The 12,500-nt window shown below is 43.0% G+C and overlaps 1 protein-coding gene across 1 annotated transcript in view; it reads left to right on the top strand.

Annotated features, from left to right (window-relative positions):
- slc8a1b (solute carrier family 8 member 1b) overlaps positions 1-12,500 on the top strand; it is a 155,090-nt gene that overhangs the window by 119,302 nt on the left and 23,288 nt on the right. Inside the window, exon 6 of the mRNA XM_078288680.1 lies at positions 6,001-6,100. Within this exon, the coding sequence (XP_078144806.1) occupies positions 6,001-6,100 (100 nt within the window). The remainder of the gene's footprint in view (positions 1-6,000; positions 6,101-12,500) is intronic.

Raw genomic sequence — 12,500 nt, 5'->3', positions numbered from 1 at the left:
ATGAGTATCAATATTGGACTATCTAAATAAATTGAAAACCGTACAGCATGTGCATATCGGTCTTTTCATCTTGGTTGAGCAGATCTATCGATTGTGATCCCACTGCACCCAGGGTCAGGAGACGATCACACTGTTGAACGTGGGAGAGCACATTGGACTGGTGTCTCCTCTGTGGGCTGGGTGTCCTCGTCTGCCCCTGCTGCTTTTCTTCCTCAGATTCAACTCAACCTGCTGAGACGCACATGACGGAGACGTCTGAGCATAAAGCAGGAATCACAGTGAAGGATGATTCTGTGATGGTTTATTTATCCCTGTGGGGAAATTATGTCTTTATCACATGCTTGTCTCAAAGGACTTTACAGAGAATGAGCCCAACTAGATCTAACTGAACAACAGTCAACCATAGAACAGAATGATATGGGACAAACATCAGGAACAGGATGAACACTACGGCACCCTGCTGGCCTGAAGAAGACAGATTATAACAAAGTGAAGGATGATTTAAAGGCGTTTAAATCCAACAACAATTCAGTATAGGAATCTACAGAGAGGGAACGAGTGTGTACCCAAGTTATTGTGTTTTAACTGTACTAAACATCAATATATCATTGACAAATTAATTGAGATTCCTTGGTATAATTACCGTAAACAAATGAGTCCATGGTGGAGACGATTGGTCGCCTCTATCTCACACCAGTTGTATTGTTAGTTCTAGTTTTTCCCCACATTAAGACTACATTTCCCATCAGCCCCGTTGCCTCCTGCCCCCCTCCCTGAAGAGGATCAACATGTCGGAAGTGATTTCTCCATCTTCCTTTCCCTCCTTCCACCATCTGCTGCCAGAAACTCTTTCAGCTTTAGCTCCGTTTGCTCTGGAAGAACAGAACCTCTTCCTGTTTTGTGCCGTAAAGCGATCCAGCAGATTTCCCTCCAGATCCACCAGGTGGAGAAACTATGGAGGATGAGAGTAGAGGCTGAGAGAGGCTGACAGGCTTCTTGGTGATGGACTCAGTTGTTTACAGTAATTATTCTTATGTCTCAAAATGAATGCAGTAATGATTTGTTGATGTTAAAATGCTACATACCTCACCTTTAATACACGTTAGATATTACAACATAACATTTAAAGAAATTTTACATCTCGTGGTTCTAGCTGTGCCATTTATTCTTGCACTCTACTAATCAACAAATCAACCAAAGCACACACACACACACACACACACACACACACACACACACACACCACCAGTGCTCCAGTTAATGTTGCCCTGTCTGGGAGGAGTGTCTCTTCAGGAGGTTTGAAGTGGCGACTTTGAGTCAAGAGGCTCGTTTCCCGACAGAGGCAGATGCAGAGAGGGTTAATTGGTGATTAAATTTTAGTCCTGATGAGTCGATCCTGCCTCTCTTCATCTCACCCCCCGCCCCAGCCTTCCTCCCCCTCCTCCCCCTCCTCCCCCTCCTCCTCCTCCCCCTCCTCCTCCTCCCCCTCCTCCTCCTCCTGGCTGACCCTCTGCTGTTGGTGCCATGGTGTATGCAAATGAGTAGTAGAGACAGAGGAAGAGAGAGACAGAAACTGACTGACAGAAGACAACTTTTGAAATGTCACAAAAAGTAAAATGCGAATTAAATGTGTTTTCGATCAGCTGGGTCGAAGCGGATAAATCGGCTTCTTGAATGTCAAAAAAGCACAAAAACATCAACCGTCAATATGGAAAAAAGTCTTTCATGAATTGATTAGCACTGGGCAAGTTGTTGTTTTTTAGACTCTGCTACTTCTGAACATATTTCATCCTTTTATCCAAAGATGAAAATAAAGAAATGCACTGTGATATTTGGACAGATATTTTACAAACAACATTTCAGAAAGTCCAACGCCACTTTGAAACCGTTGTGTAATGATATTTAACCATTTGTTGGGCAAATTTTTTTTCGACAAATGCGTTTCCATTGCTGTTTATCGCATAATTTCTATTATCAACAAAAAAAATGTCCACCTAAAGTGAGCAATTTTTTTTGCAATTTTAATGATTTTTTTATCTAATTCTATACATCATAATTTACTTAAAAATGCAGCTACACAGAGAGAGAAAAAGAGGAAGATATGAGACTGGAAAACAACACTAAAAGTGTGAATAATACGAGAGAGAGAGAGAGAGAGAGAGAGAGAGGGAGGGAGAGAGAGAGAGAGGGAGAGGGAGAGAGAGAGAGAGAGAGAGAGAGAGAGGCAGAGATCAGATTTTAAGTGGGGGAACCATTGCCCATGCTATTATGGTGCAATGCATTGTGGGCCAGCATCAGCTCAACGGTCATTTGTTCCCCTCAGCTGGGTCATCGCTGGGGTGTATAGCTGTCATACACACACACATGCACACACACACACACACACACAGGGAACATGAAATTCAAATTACTTCTCACTCACTGGAAGAGATTCACATGTGTGCGCTTCTACATAAGCACACACACACACACACACACACACACACATGCATTTAACACCAGTGGGTCTGAGTAATGGACAGAACGAGGAATAGGAAAGGAAAGCAAGGGAGTTAGAAAGACTGGAGCAGGTTGGTGAAATACAAAGAATATTAATAAACCTATTACTGTTAAATAAACAGTCCATACACAATAGGCTGATTAAGACTGGCTGTGTGTGTGTGTGTGCGTGTGCGTGTGTGTGTGTGTGTGTGTGTGTAGCCAGCCATCATTTACCTCCCTAAGCTCCACTCAACGCAATTAGTATCCAAGTTTCCCTCTGAAGTAGAGAGAGAGAGAGAGAGAGCGAGAGAGAGAGGGAGAGAGAGAGGAATCTCCACTGATCTGCTCTGCTAATTAGTGTGTGTGTGTGTGTGTGTGTGTGTGTGTGTGCGCATGTTTGTATGCTCAATCTCAATCTGTCATAGTATGAGCCAACTGTAGATTTCTCTTTTTTGGAGGAAGGAAGGAAGGAAGAAAGGAAGGGGAAGAGAGGAAGAAAGAACAGAAGTAAGGACGGAAACAAAGAAGGGATGAAAGAAGGAAGAAAAAGGGAGGAATTGCGTAGGGAAGGAAGGACTGAATGAACAAAAACAGGAGGAACACAGAAAGGAAGGAAACAACCAAGGATGGAAGCAAGAAAAGGGAAGGAAGGAAAGTAACAGCGGAGTAACAATGGAAGAAAGGGAACAAAGAAGGAAGGGAGGAAGGAAGAAAGCAAAAGGAGGGATAGAAGGAAGAAAAACAGAAGGAAGGAAAAATATTGCAAAATGTCGCCAAAAATTCTGCTTCATAAAAAACTTTTTCATGATATTGAGGATTTTTTAGAAGATTTTGTTGTTTCCACTGAGCTTTTCCTCTTTGACTTTGGGTCTGATCCTCACATCAAGGAGAGAAAGATACACTGTATACTGTGTTTGGATAGTTCCTGTCAAGTGACTATAAAGCCTCACTAAAACCTCTACTGAGTTTCAACTGTACTTATGTGAAATGTAGTCTATTTATATTCACTGTCTGGGCTAGGGTTAATGTTAGGTTAGGATTAGGTTTAATGTTAGGTTAGGTTAGGATTAGGGTTAATGTTAGGTTAGGATTAGGTTTAATGTTAGGGTTAGGATTAGGATTAGGGTTAATGTTAGGTTAGGTTAGGATTAGGGTTAATGTTAGGTTAGGATTAGGTTTAATGTTAGGGTTAGGATTAGGATTAGGGTTAATGTTAGGTTAGGATTAGGTTTAATGTTAGGTTAGGTTAGGATTAGGGTTAATGTTAGGTTAGGATTAGGGTTAATGTTAGGTTAGGATTAGGTTTAATGTTAGGTTTAATGTTAGGTTAGGTTAGGATTAGGGTTAATGTTAGGGTTAGGATTAGGATTAGGGTTAATGTTAGGTTAGGATTAGGTTTAATGTTAGGTTAGGTTAGGATTAGGGTTAATGTTAGGTTAGGATTAGGGTTAATGTTAGGTTAGGATTAGGGTTAATGTTAGGTTAGGATTAGGGTTAATGTTAGGTTAGGATTAGGTTTAATGTTAGGTTTAATGTTAGGTTAGGTTAGGATTAGGGTTAATGTTAGGTTAAGATTAGGTTTAATGTTAGGGTTAGGATTAGGGTTAATGTTAGGGTTAGGATTAGGTTTAATGTTAGTTTAGGGTTGGGGGATTCTTGTGGATTAGGGTTAGACTGTGTTGACAGCGTTTTTTTGTGTGGAAAAAGCTCTGCCTGGAGCTTCTTGTGAGGAGAAATAGAAAAATGGGAAAATAATTCTGCATAAAAGTGCACTTTTAACTTGCACTTTTAAATTGGGCACTTACGCAATAAATGTGTTTTTCTGAACTAAAGAAATGTTTTTGTCCTAGCCTTTTATTTGCAGTGTGCAGAATTATTTCCCCATTTTTCTAGTTATATTTAGATTCTTGCACCTGCGTTACAATTGACCTTCATCTGAGCGCAACCAGCATCTTTTTTTCCTGTGAGGAGAAATAAAAAGCAGATGGATAACATTATCTGATGTTAGATGAGCAGCTGCTAGCTCACTAACTGTATTTGCTGCTTAGCACTTCTACCAGATAATACAGTGTTGTGCAACAAGCAAAGGCTTACCAAGATATTCCCAATGCACATCAAGTATGACCCCACACTGCGTCACTATGACTGGTCTTGTAGTACGGGATATTCACTTACTACAACGACTGATTTCTCCCCCGGCACTTTCTCCATCTTTCTTGTTGTTATGGGAAACGGCCAGCCTCTCCTTCATCATGATTGGTCAGCTGATAAAAAAAGGGGTTCACGTCAGTCGCCGCTTTTCTGAAAAAATGCACCAAAATAGGCGAATGATACTTTGTTCAACATCTACTTGTTGTCACCTGATAGATGAGTATCAATATTGGACTATCTAAATAAATTGAAAACCGTACAGCATGTGCATATCGGTCTTTTCGTCTTGGTTGAGCAGATCTATCGACTGTGATCCCACTGCACCCAGGGTCAGGAGACGATCACACTGTTGAACGTGGGAGAGCACATTGGACTGGTGTCTCCTCTGTGGGCCGGGTGTCCTCCTCTGCCCCTGCTGCTTTTCTTCCTCAGATTCAACTCAACCTGCTGAGACGCACATGACGGAGACGTCTGAGCATAAAGCAGGAATCACAGTGAAGGATGATTCTGTGATGGTTTATTTATCCCTGTGGGGAAATTATGTCTTTATCACATGCTTGTCTCAAAGGACTTTACAGAGAATGAGCCCAACTAGATCTAACTGAACAACAGTCAACCATAGAACAGAATGATATGGGACAAACATCAGGAACAGGATGAACACTACGGCACCCTGCTGGCCTGAAGAAGACAGATTATAACAAAGTGAAGGATGATTTAAAGGCGTTTAAATCCAACAACGGTTCAGTATAGGAATCTACAGAGAGGGAACGAGTGTGTACCCAAGTTATTGTGTTTTAACTGTACTAAACATGAATATATCATTGACAAATTAATTGAGATTCCTTGGTATAATTACCGTAAACAAATGAGTCCATGGTGGAGACGATCGGTCGCCTCTATCTCACACCAGTAGTATTGTTCTAGTTTTTCTCCACATTAAGACTACATTTCCCATCAGCCCCGTTGCCTCCTGCCCCCCTCCCTGAAGAGGATCAACATGTCGGAAGTGATTTCTCCATCTTCCTTTCCCTCCTTCCACCATCTGCTGCCAGAAACTCTTTCAGCTTTAGCTCCGTTTGCTCTGGAAGAACAGAACCTCTTCCTGTTTTGTGCCGTAAAGCGATCCAGCAGATTTCCCTCCAGATCCACCAGGTGGAGAAACGATGGAGGATGCAGAGTAGAGGCTGAGAGAGGCTGACAGGCTTCTCAGAGACGGTCTCGTTTGTTTACTGTAATTACACTAATGTCTCTAAATGAACGTGGTAATGATTTATTGAAGTTAAAATGTTACATGTGGAAAGTGGAAAGTGGAAAGGCTGCTGCTGTGTCCCGTCTGACTGCTGTCTCTCTCTCTCTCTCCTGCAGAACACAGTGGACAAGCTGATAAAGAAAACCAACCTGGCTCTGCTGGTGGGAACCAACAGCTGGAGAGACCAGTTCATAGAAGCCATCACTGTGAGCGCAGGTAAGACCAGCAGAGGTGTGTGTGTGTGTGTGTGTGTGTGTGTGTGTGGCATATAAATTGTTTTCAGTATTAACAGCTGCGTTTTAATGGTCCGTTGCGCTCTCTGCTGTTCTCTGCTCTGTGTGACCTGACCAATAATCGTCAGATATCACGTGTTGAATGTGTGTGTGTGTGTGTGTGTGTGTGTGTGTGTGTTTGGGTGTATGTGGGTGTGTGTGTGTGTGTCTTAACAGTTTTAATGGGTTACTGGGAAGTGGACTGGCCTGGTTTGATGGTTTGGACAGACAAACACTGAGCAGATGGGAGATTATGTGTGTGTTAGTGTGTGTGTGCCTGTGTGTTTGTGTACTTGTGTGTGTGTGCCTGTGTGTTTGTGTACTTGTGTGTGTGAGGGAGAGAGAGAGACAGTCTGAGGGGGAGAGATATAAAGGATGAGAGAGGATGATGATCATGGTCATGGAAAGAGAGAAGTAACAGTGTGAGCGAGAGACAGAGAGAGTGTGTGTGTGTGTGTGTGTGTGTGTGTGTGTGTGTGTGTGTGTGTGCATGTGTGTGTGTGTGTGTGTGTGTGAGAGAGAGAGAGAGAGAGAGAGAGGGAGAGAGAGAGCGATATTTGATGCTAATGTCAGTCGTGTCACCGGCCAGATCCTCTTAGAGTTATAAACCAATAAACAACGATGATGTTAATGTCCCATGAAGAGAGAGAGAGAGAGACAGGGAGAGAGAGAGAGAGAGAGAGAAAAGAGGGAGAGAGAGAGAGATGCATCAGATAGAGCATACATGCAAACCGGAAGAGATAAGGAAACCTGCCGTGAGAAAGAGACAATGCATGCAGAGAGTGAGAGACAGAGAGAGAGAGAGAATGAATGCATAAAGGGAGATAATGCATGGAAAAAGAGAGTGCCTGCATAGACAGATACACGCAAAAAGAGAGCAAGAGAGAGAGAATACATGCAACAAGACAGAAAGCTGATTAAAGAGAGAGAGAGAGAGAGAGGCAGAGGGAGAGAGAGAAAGAGAGAGAACACAGGACAGAGAGAGAGAAAGAGAGAGAGAATACATGCAACAAGACAGAGAAAGCTGATTAAAGAGAGAGAGAGAGGCAGAGGGAGAGAGAGAAAGAGAGAGAACACAGGACAGAGAGAGAGAAAGAGAGAGAGAACACAGGACAGAGAGAGATGAACAGAGAGAAAGAAAGAGAGACAGAGAGAGAGAGAGGCAGAGGGAGAGAGAGAAAGACAGAGAACACAGGACAGCGAGAGAGAGAAAGAGAGAGAGAGAACACAGGACAGCGAGAGAGAGAAAGAGAGAGAGAGAACACAGGACAGAGAGAGATGAACAGACAGAAAGAAAGAGACAGAGAGAGAGAGAGGCAGTGGGAGAGAGAGAAAGACAGAGAACACAGGACAGAGAGAGAGAGAAAGAGAGAGAGAGAACACAGGACAGCGAGAGAGAGAAAGAGAGAGAGAGAACACAGGACAGAGAGAGATGAACAGACAGAAAGAAAGAGACAGAGAGAGAGAGAGGCAGAGGGAGAGAGAGAAAGAGAGAGAGAACACAGGACAGAGAGAGAGAAAGAGAGAGACAGAACACAGGACAGAGAGAGAAAGAGAGAGAGAGCACACAGGACAGAGAGAGATGAACAGACAGAAAGAAAGAGACAGAGAGAGAGAGACAGAGGGAGAGAGAGAAAGAGAGAGAGAACACAGAACAGAGAGAAAGAGAAAGAGAGAGAGAGAACACAGGACAGAGAGAAAGAGAAAGAGAGAGAGAGAACACAGGACAGAGAGAGATGAACAGAGAGAAAGAAAGAAAGAGAGAGAGAGGCAGAGGGAGAGAGAGAAAGAGAGAGAACACAGGACAGAGAGAGAGAAAGAGAGAGAGAGAGAACACAGGACAGAGAGATGAACAGAGAGAATGAAAGAGAGAGAGAGGCAGAGGGAGAGAGAGAAAGAGAGAGAACACAGGACAGAGAGAGAGAGAGAGAGAGAGAGAGAGAGAGAGAGAGAGAGAGAGAGTCTCACTGCAGAATCTCCTCAGTTCATTGGTTCTTAATGAAGCGCCCTCTGGAGGCCGGTTGGTGTTCCTGCAGCTCCTCTGTATGCAGAGCAGTCAGTCACTCCAGTCTCTCACTGGGTGATGTTCTGCACGTCCCACAGATCACCTGTCAATCAAACAGTGTGGGCGGAGCTTGGGTTTTTCTGTTGATGCAGTTTGAGTTTCTCTGTTCTCTGTCTGTTCAGTCATGGTGGCTATCACTGCTCATGCTAACTACCCACTTCTTCTTCTTCTTCTTCTTCTGAGGATTTTTCCCGGTAAAGAGCTACCAGACTCCAGCTGTTTAGAACAGACGATGGAAAAGCTTTCATCAACTGGATATAAGTTGGATCACTGTTGTGTTACATCAGTCGGATAATAGAGAGTAGCAAAACGGACATTTATTTATATGAAAGTGTTGTGGATTATTACTTTAAACACAAAGTCAGAGAAATAAATCACCAATTCACTGCTGCTGCATTGCAAACTGAATTTGAACCAACAACGTTATGAGTACATTGTCTCTTAGCCTCCAAATAACTTTATCTGGTCTGTGTGTGTGTGTGTGTGTGTGTGTGTGTGTGTGTGTGTGTGTGTGTGTGTATGTGTGTGTGTGTGTGTGTTTGTCTTTAGTTAGCCAGCCTGTCAGCCAGCCTTTGTTGGTGAGCCGATGCCGTTAATGAAAAGGCCTGTCTTCACTCTCTTATCTGGGATTAGCTTGTCTAGGCTGACAGAGCAGTAGAGTGTGTGTGTGTGTGTGTGTGTGTGTGTGTGTGTGTGTGTGTGTTAGAGGGATAGAGCTATAGAAAGGCAGTGAGTGCAACTTCCACACAAAAAGTGCGGAAGTGCGCGCAGTCACACAAAAAGTCCCTTTTATTGTGTGACTTTAGTACATGCATGCACACATATACACACACACACACACACACACACACACACTCACACACACACACACACTCACACACACAGTGCTTTATTACATTGTATTCACTGTATTCACATATTCCAGAGTTTCACCATGATTTAAGGACATTTATAGGCCTGCAATCTGTAAACTGCCAACTGTAACAAACACACACTCACACACACACACACACACACACACACACACTGTTGACAGGCCGAATCCGACTCAATAGCGCTTTAGATGGCAGATCAAACTGGAGGCTGATTGGTTCTTGGGGTGTGTAAACCTGAAGCTGATTGGATTGTGGGAGTTCAAAGTGTTCGGAGATTAAACCGGGAGCTGATTGGATGTTGACACATCAAAGTGGCAGCTGATTGGATAGACAGAGATCAAGCTGTGAACAGATTGATTAGAGAATGGATTAATCTCACATCGCCGGCTCCTTTCTCTCCTCTCACTTTGTTTATAGAGAGATCGAGTTTCAGTTTGAACTGACAGATGAGACACTGCAGCAGGCTGGTTCACTTTGCTGTGCTGATTGTTATGTTTATACTGTATGTATGTATATGTGTTCTCTATGTACTTAAATATTACAATGATTATTGTGTTGTAATAATATAATAATAATATGTTTATTTATATAGCACCATTCATATAGAATGCAACTAAAAACAGTAAATGGATTAAAACAATTACGTTACATTAAAATTACATTAAAATTTCAAAATCAAAAGAAAGAGAGAGAGCAGATTAATATTTGATGTGAATGTCAGTCATGTCACTTTAAAGAAAACACCCCAAAACATCTGAATACACACACTGTAAAACACAACCTTCCCTCCTCACACACACACACACACACACACACACACCTCCACCATGCCCACACACACACACACTTCCATTACGCCCACACACACCCCCCACTACATCCACACACACCTCCATTATGCCCACACACACCTCCACCACATCCACACACACCTCCACATACACACACACACACACACCTCCACACACCCACACACACACACATCTCCATTACGCCCCCACACACCCAACTGCAGCCTTAAGGCACGCAGGAAGAGAGAAGTCATCAAAAAAGAGCGAGAGAGGAATAATGAAAGCTGGTGTGAAAGAGAGAGAGAGAGAGAGAAAGAAATCTGGAGAGAGAAATAAAGAGAGGACACATGCAAAGAGAGAGAGAGAGAGAGAGAGAAAAGAGAGAGAGAGATTGTGCAAAGAAAGATAAAGAGAGCTGGAGAGGGAGCGGGAGAAAGAGAGACATACAGGAAGGTACAGAAGAGAAAGCTGAAAGCTGGTGTGAGAGGAAGGAGGCGAGATAATTCATGCAGAGAAAGAGAAAAGGAGAGCTGTTGAGAGAGAGAGAGAGGGAGGGAGAGAGAAAGCGAGAGGGAGGGAGGGAGAGAGAGAGAGAGAGGGATGGAAATAGATAACAGAAGCTGATTGGAGCCGATGTGTTTGAAGCTACAAGGAGCTGAAATCGACGTCACATCCATTCTCATTCACAGACTCCCGCTCTGATTTTCAGCATTAAGGTTTTTCTACAAGTTTCCAGAACGACCAGCGCGGCTCGACGGTTCATGAATCAGAGCCGCGTGAGTTTTATTTGTCTCGTTACATCGAGCCTCCAAGGCTGCGTTCACACCAAGCATGTTCTGAGCGGTTCATTCAAACTCCGGCGGCACCAGATAACGGCTCTGAGACGCCTGAAAATGCGAGTCTCAGTCCTCTAACAAAAGAACTGCGAGGAGCGAGAACATAATCCGACCGACTACAGCCCCAAAACGCAAGGAATTATGGGTAAAAGGAGACGGATGCTGACATCTGACAGCCAGCAGTTCCTCATGCTTGGAAAACCTAGCAGAACAAAATGAACCGAGGGCAAATCGCAGTCTGCACTGATGCTCATGTTCAGCTACTTCTTCATGTGTTCTTAACTGGTATGAACACCAGAGAAGAAGAGTGCAGACAAGTCCATCAAGCTGAGATACATTTACACAGACTAGAATAAAAATCTGTAACCTGGCAGGATGACAGGTGACCAAAACTCTGTCCAATAAACGAGCTACATGTGAGTCATGTGACTCCCCGGTTGTCTTGTAATTGGGCAGCATGAACTTAAATGAATCAAATACAAAAACGCAACAAAGTAAAATCTTCAACTGTGGTTTAAACCAAAGAAAACCAACTGTAGGTGTGATAGATGGTAATCTGTAATATACCAGATGTTACCAACAGTTCACATTTCAATTTCAAGTGTTTAGCTCATGCTTTTATCCACAGCGACTTACAATGCAACACTAGAATGAGCTTCAATTCCCATATCAGCGACATCACGAGCAGCCAATAGCAAAGAGGTCAAAGGTCAGAACAACACCCTGGCAAATATCACCGTCGCCTGGGAAAGTGCTGGGAAAAGAAACAGGAGGAATAAAAGATGAGGAGAGAGAAAGAAGGGATTTTTAAAAATTCAAGATAATATACTGTATGTTATATTATTATTCTACTAGAGGAGGAAGATATGAGAGTTATTTGAACTAACCTTCCCATGAGCTTCACCTTTCTACTGCAATTATTCATTCAGTCGTTTCCACTCCAGCCACAAGGACTGACAGATGAAATAATTTATCCACAGGCAATTCCCACAATATCTAATAACACATTTACTATTAATAATAAATAACATATTAATGATTCTAATAGTTTTACTCATATTGCAGACTAAGCCTACATGCAATCTACTTAATTCATTACCACTACATTTTTTTAATTAAGTAATTGAAATAATTTATCCACCAGACAGTTTTTACTAAAAGTAATACATTTTTATTATTAATATTAATATTATTAAGTTTACAGGACTAGTAGGCTGTAGTTTGTTGTAACAGCAGGACAGTAGGCCTCATGTAATCTATTATAAATTCAATCACCAATCTAAAAAAGTGGATAAAATCTATTCAGCAAATAAAAAGGTGGATAAAATGAGTTTAGTTGGGTTTTCCCTCCACTACATCTCTCCATTTCTCTTTCTTTTTCTTTCTTTCGCCTCTGTCCCTCTGCGCACTTATACTTTCTCTCTTTCTATCTCTCCCTCTTCCCCTCTCTCTCACTCTTTCTCCATCTACTTCCCTTCTCTTAATTATGGAACATAGGAGGGAGGTCAGAGTGTAATTACTTCTCCTATGGAGCAGAAATGAGCTGATCCTGACGTGGAGGTGGAGAGGTGGAGAGGGGGAGAAGAGGAGGAGAGAGGGAGAGGGGCAGAGGGGGCCCGGGTGTGATATACGGCCGGGACGGGGTCACCTCCGCTGGGCTCGGCTCTCCCCTCAGGCACATGGATGGATGGATGGATGGGTTAATGGGCGGGTGGGTGGAGGAGATAAGAGGAGAGGAGCGGTGCAGGCGGGGAAGAGAGAGAGAGAGAGAAAGGGA

The sequence above is a fragment of the Centroberyx gerrardi genome, chromosome 15, assembly GCF_048128805.1.
Source record: "Centroberyx gerrardi isolate f3 chromosome 15, fCenGer3.hap1.cur.20231027, whole genome shotgun sequence".
Lineage (NCBI taxonomy): Eukaryota > Metazoa > Chordata > Actinopteri > Beryciformes > Berycidae > Centroberyx > Centroberyx gerrardi.
This window is presented reverse-complemented; position numbering and strand designations above follow the sequence as displayed.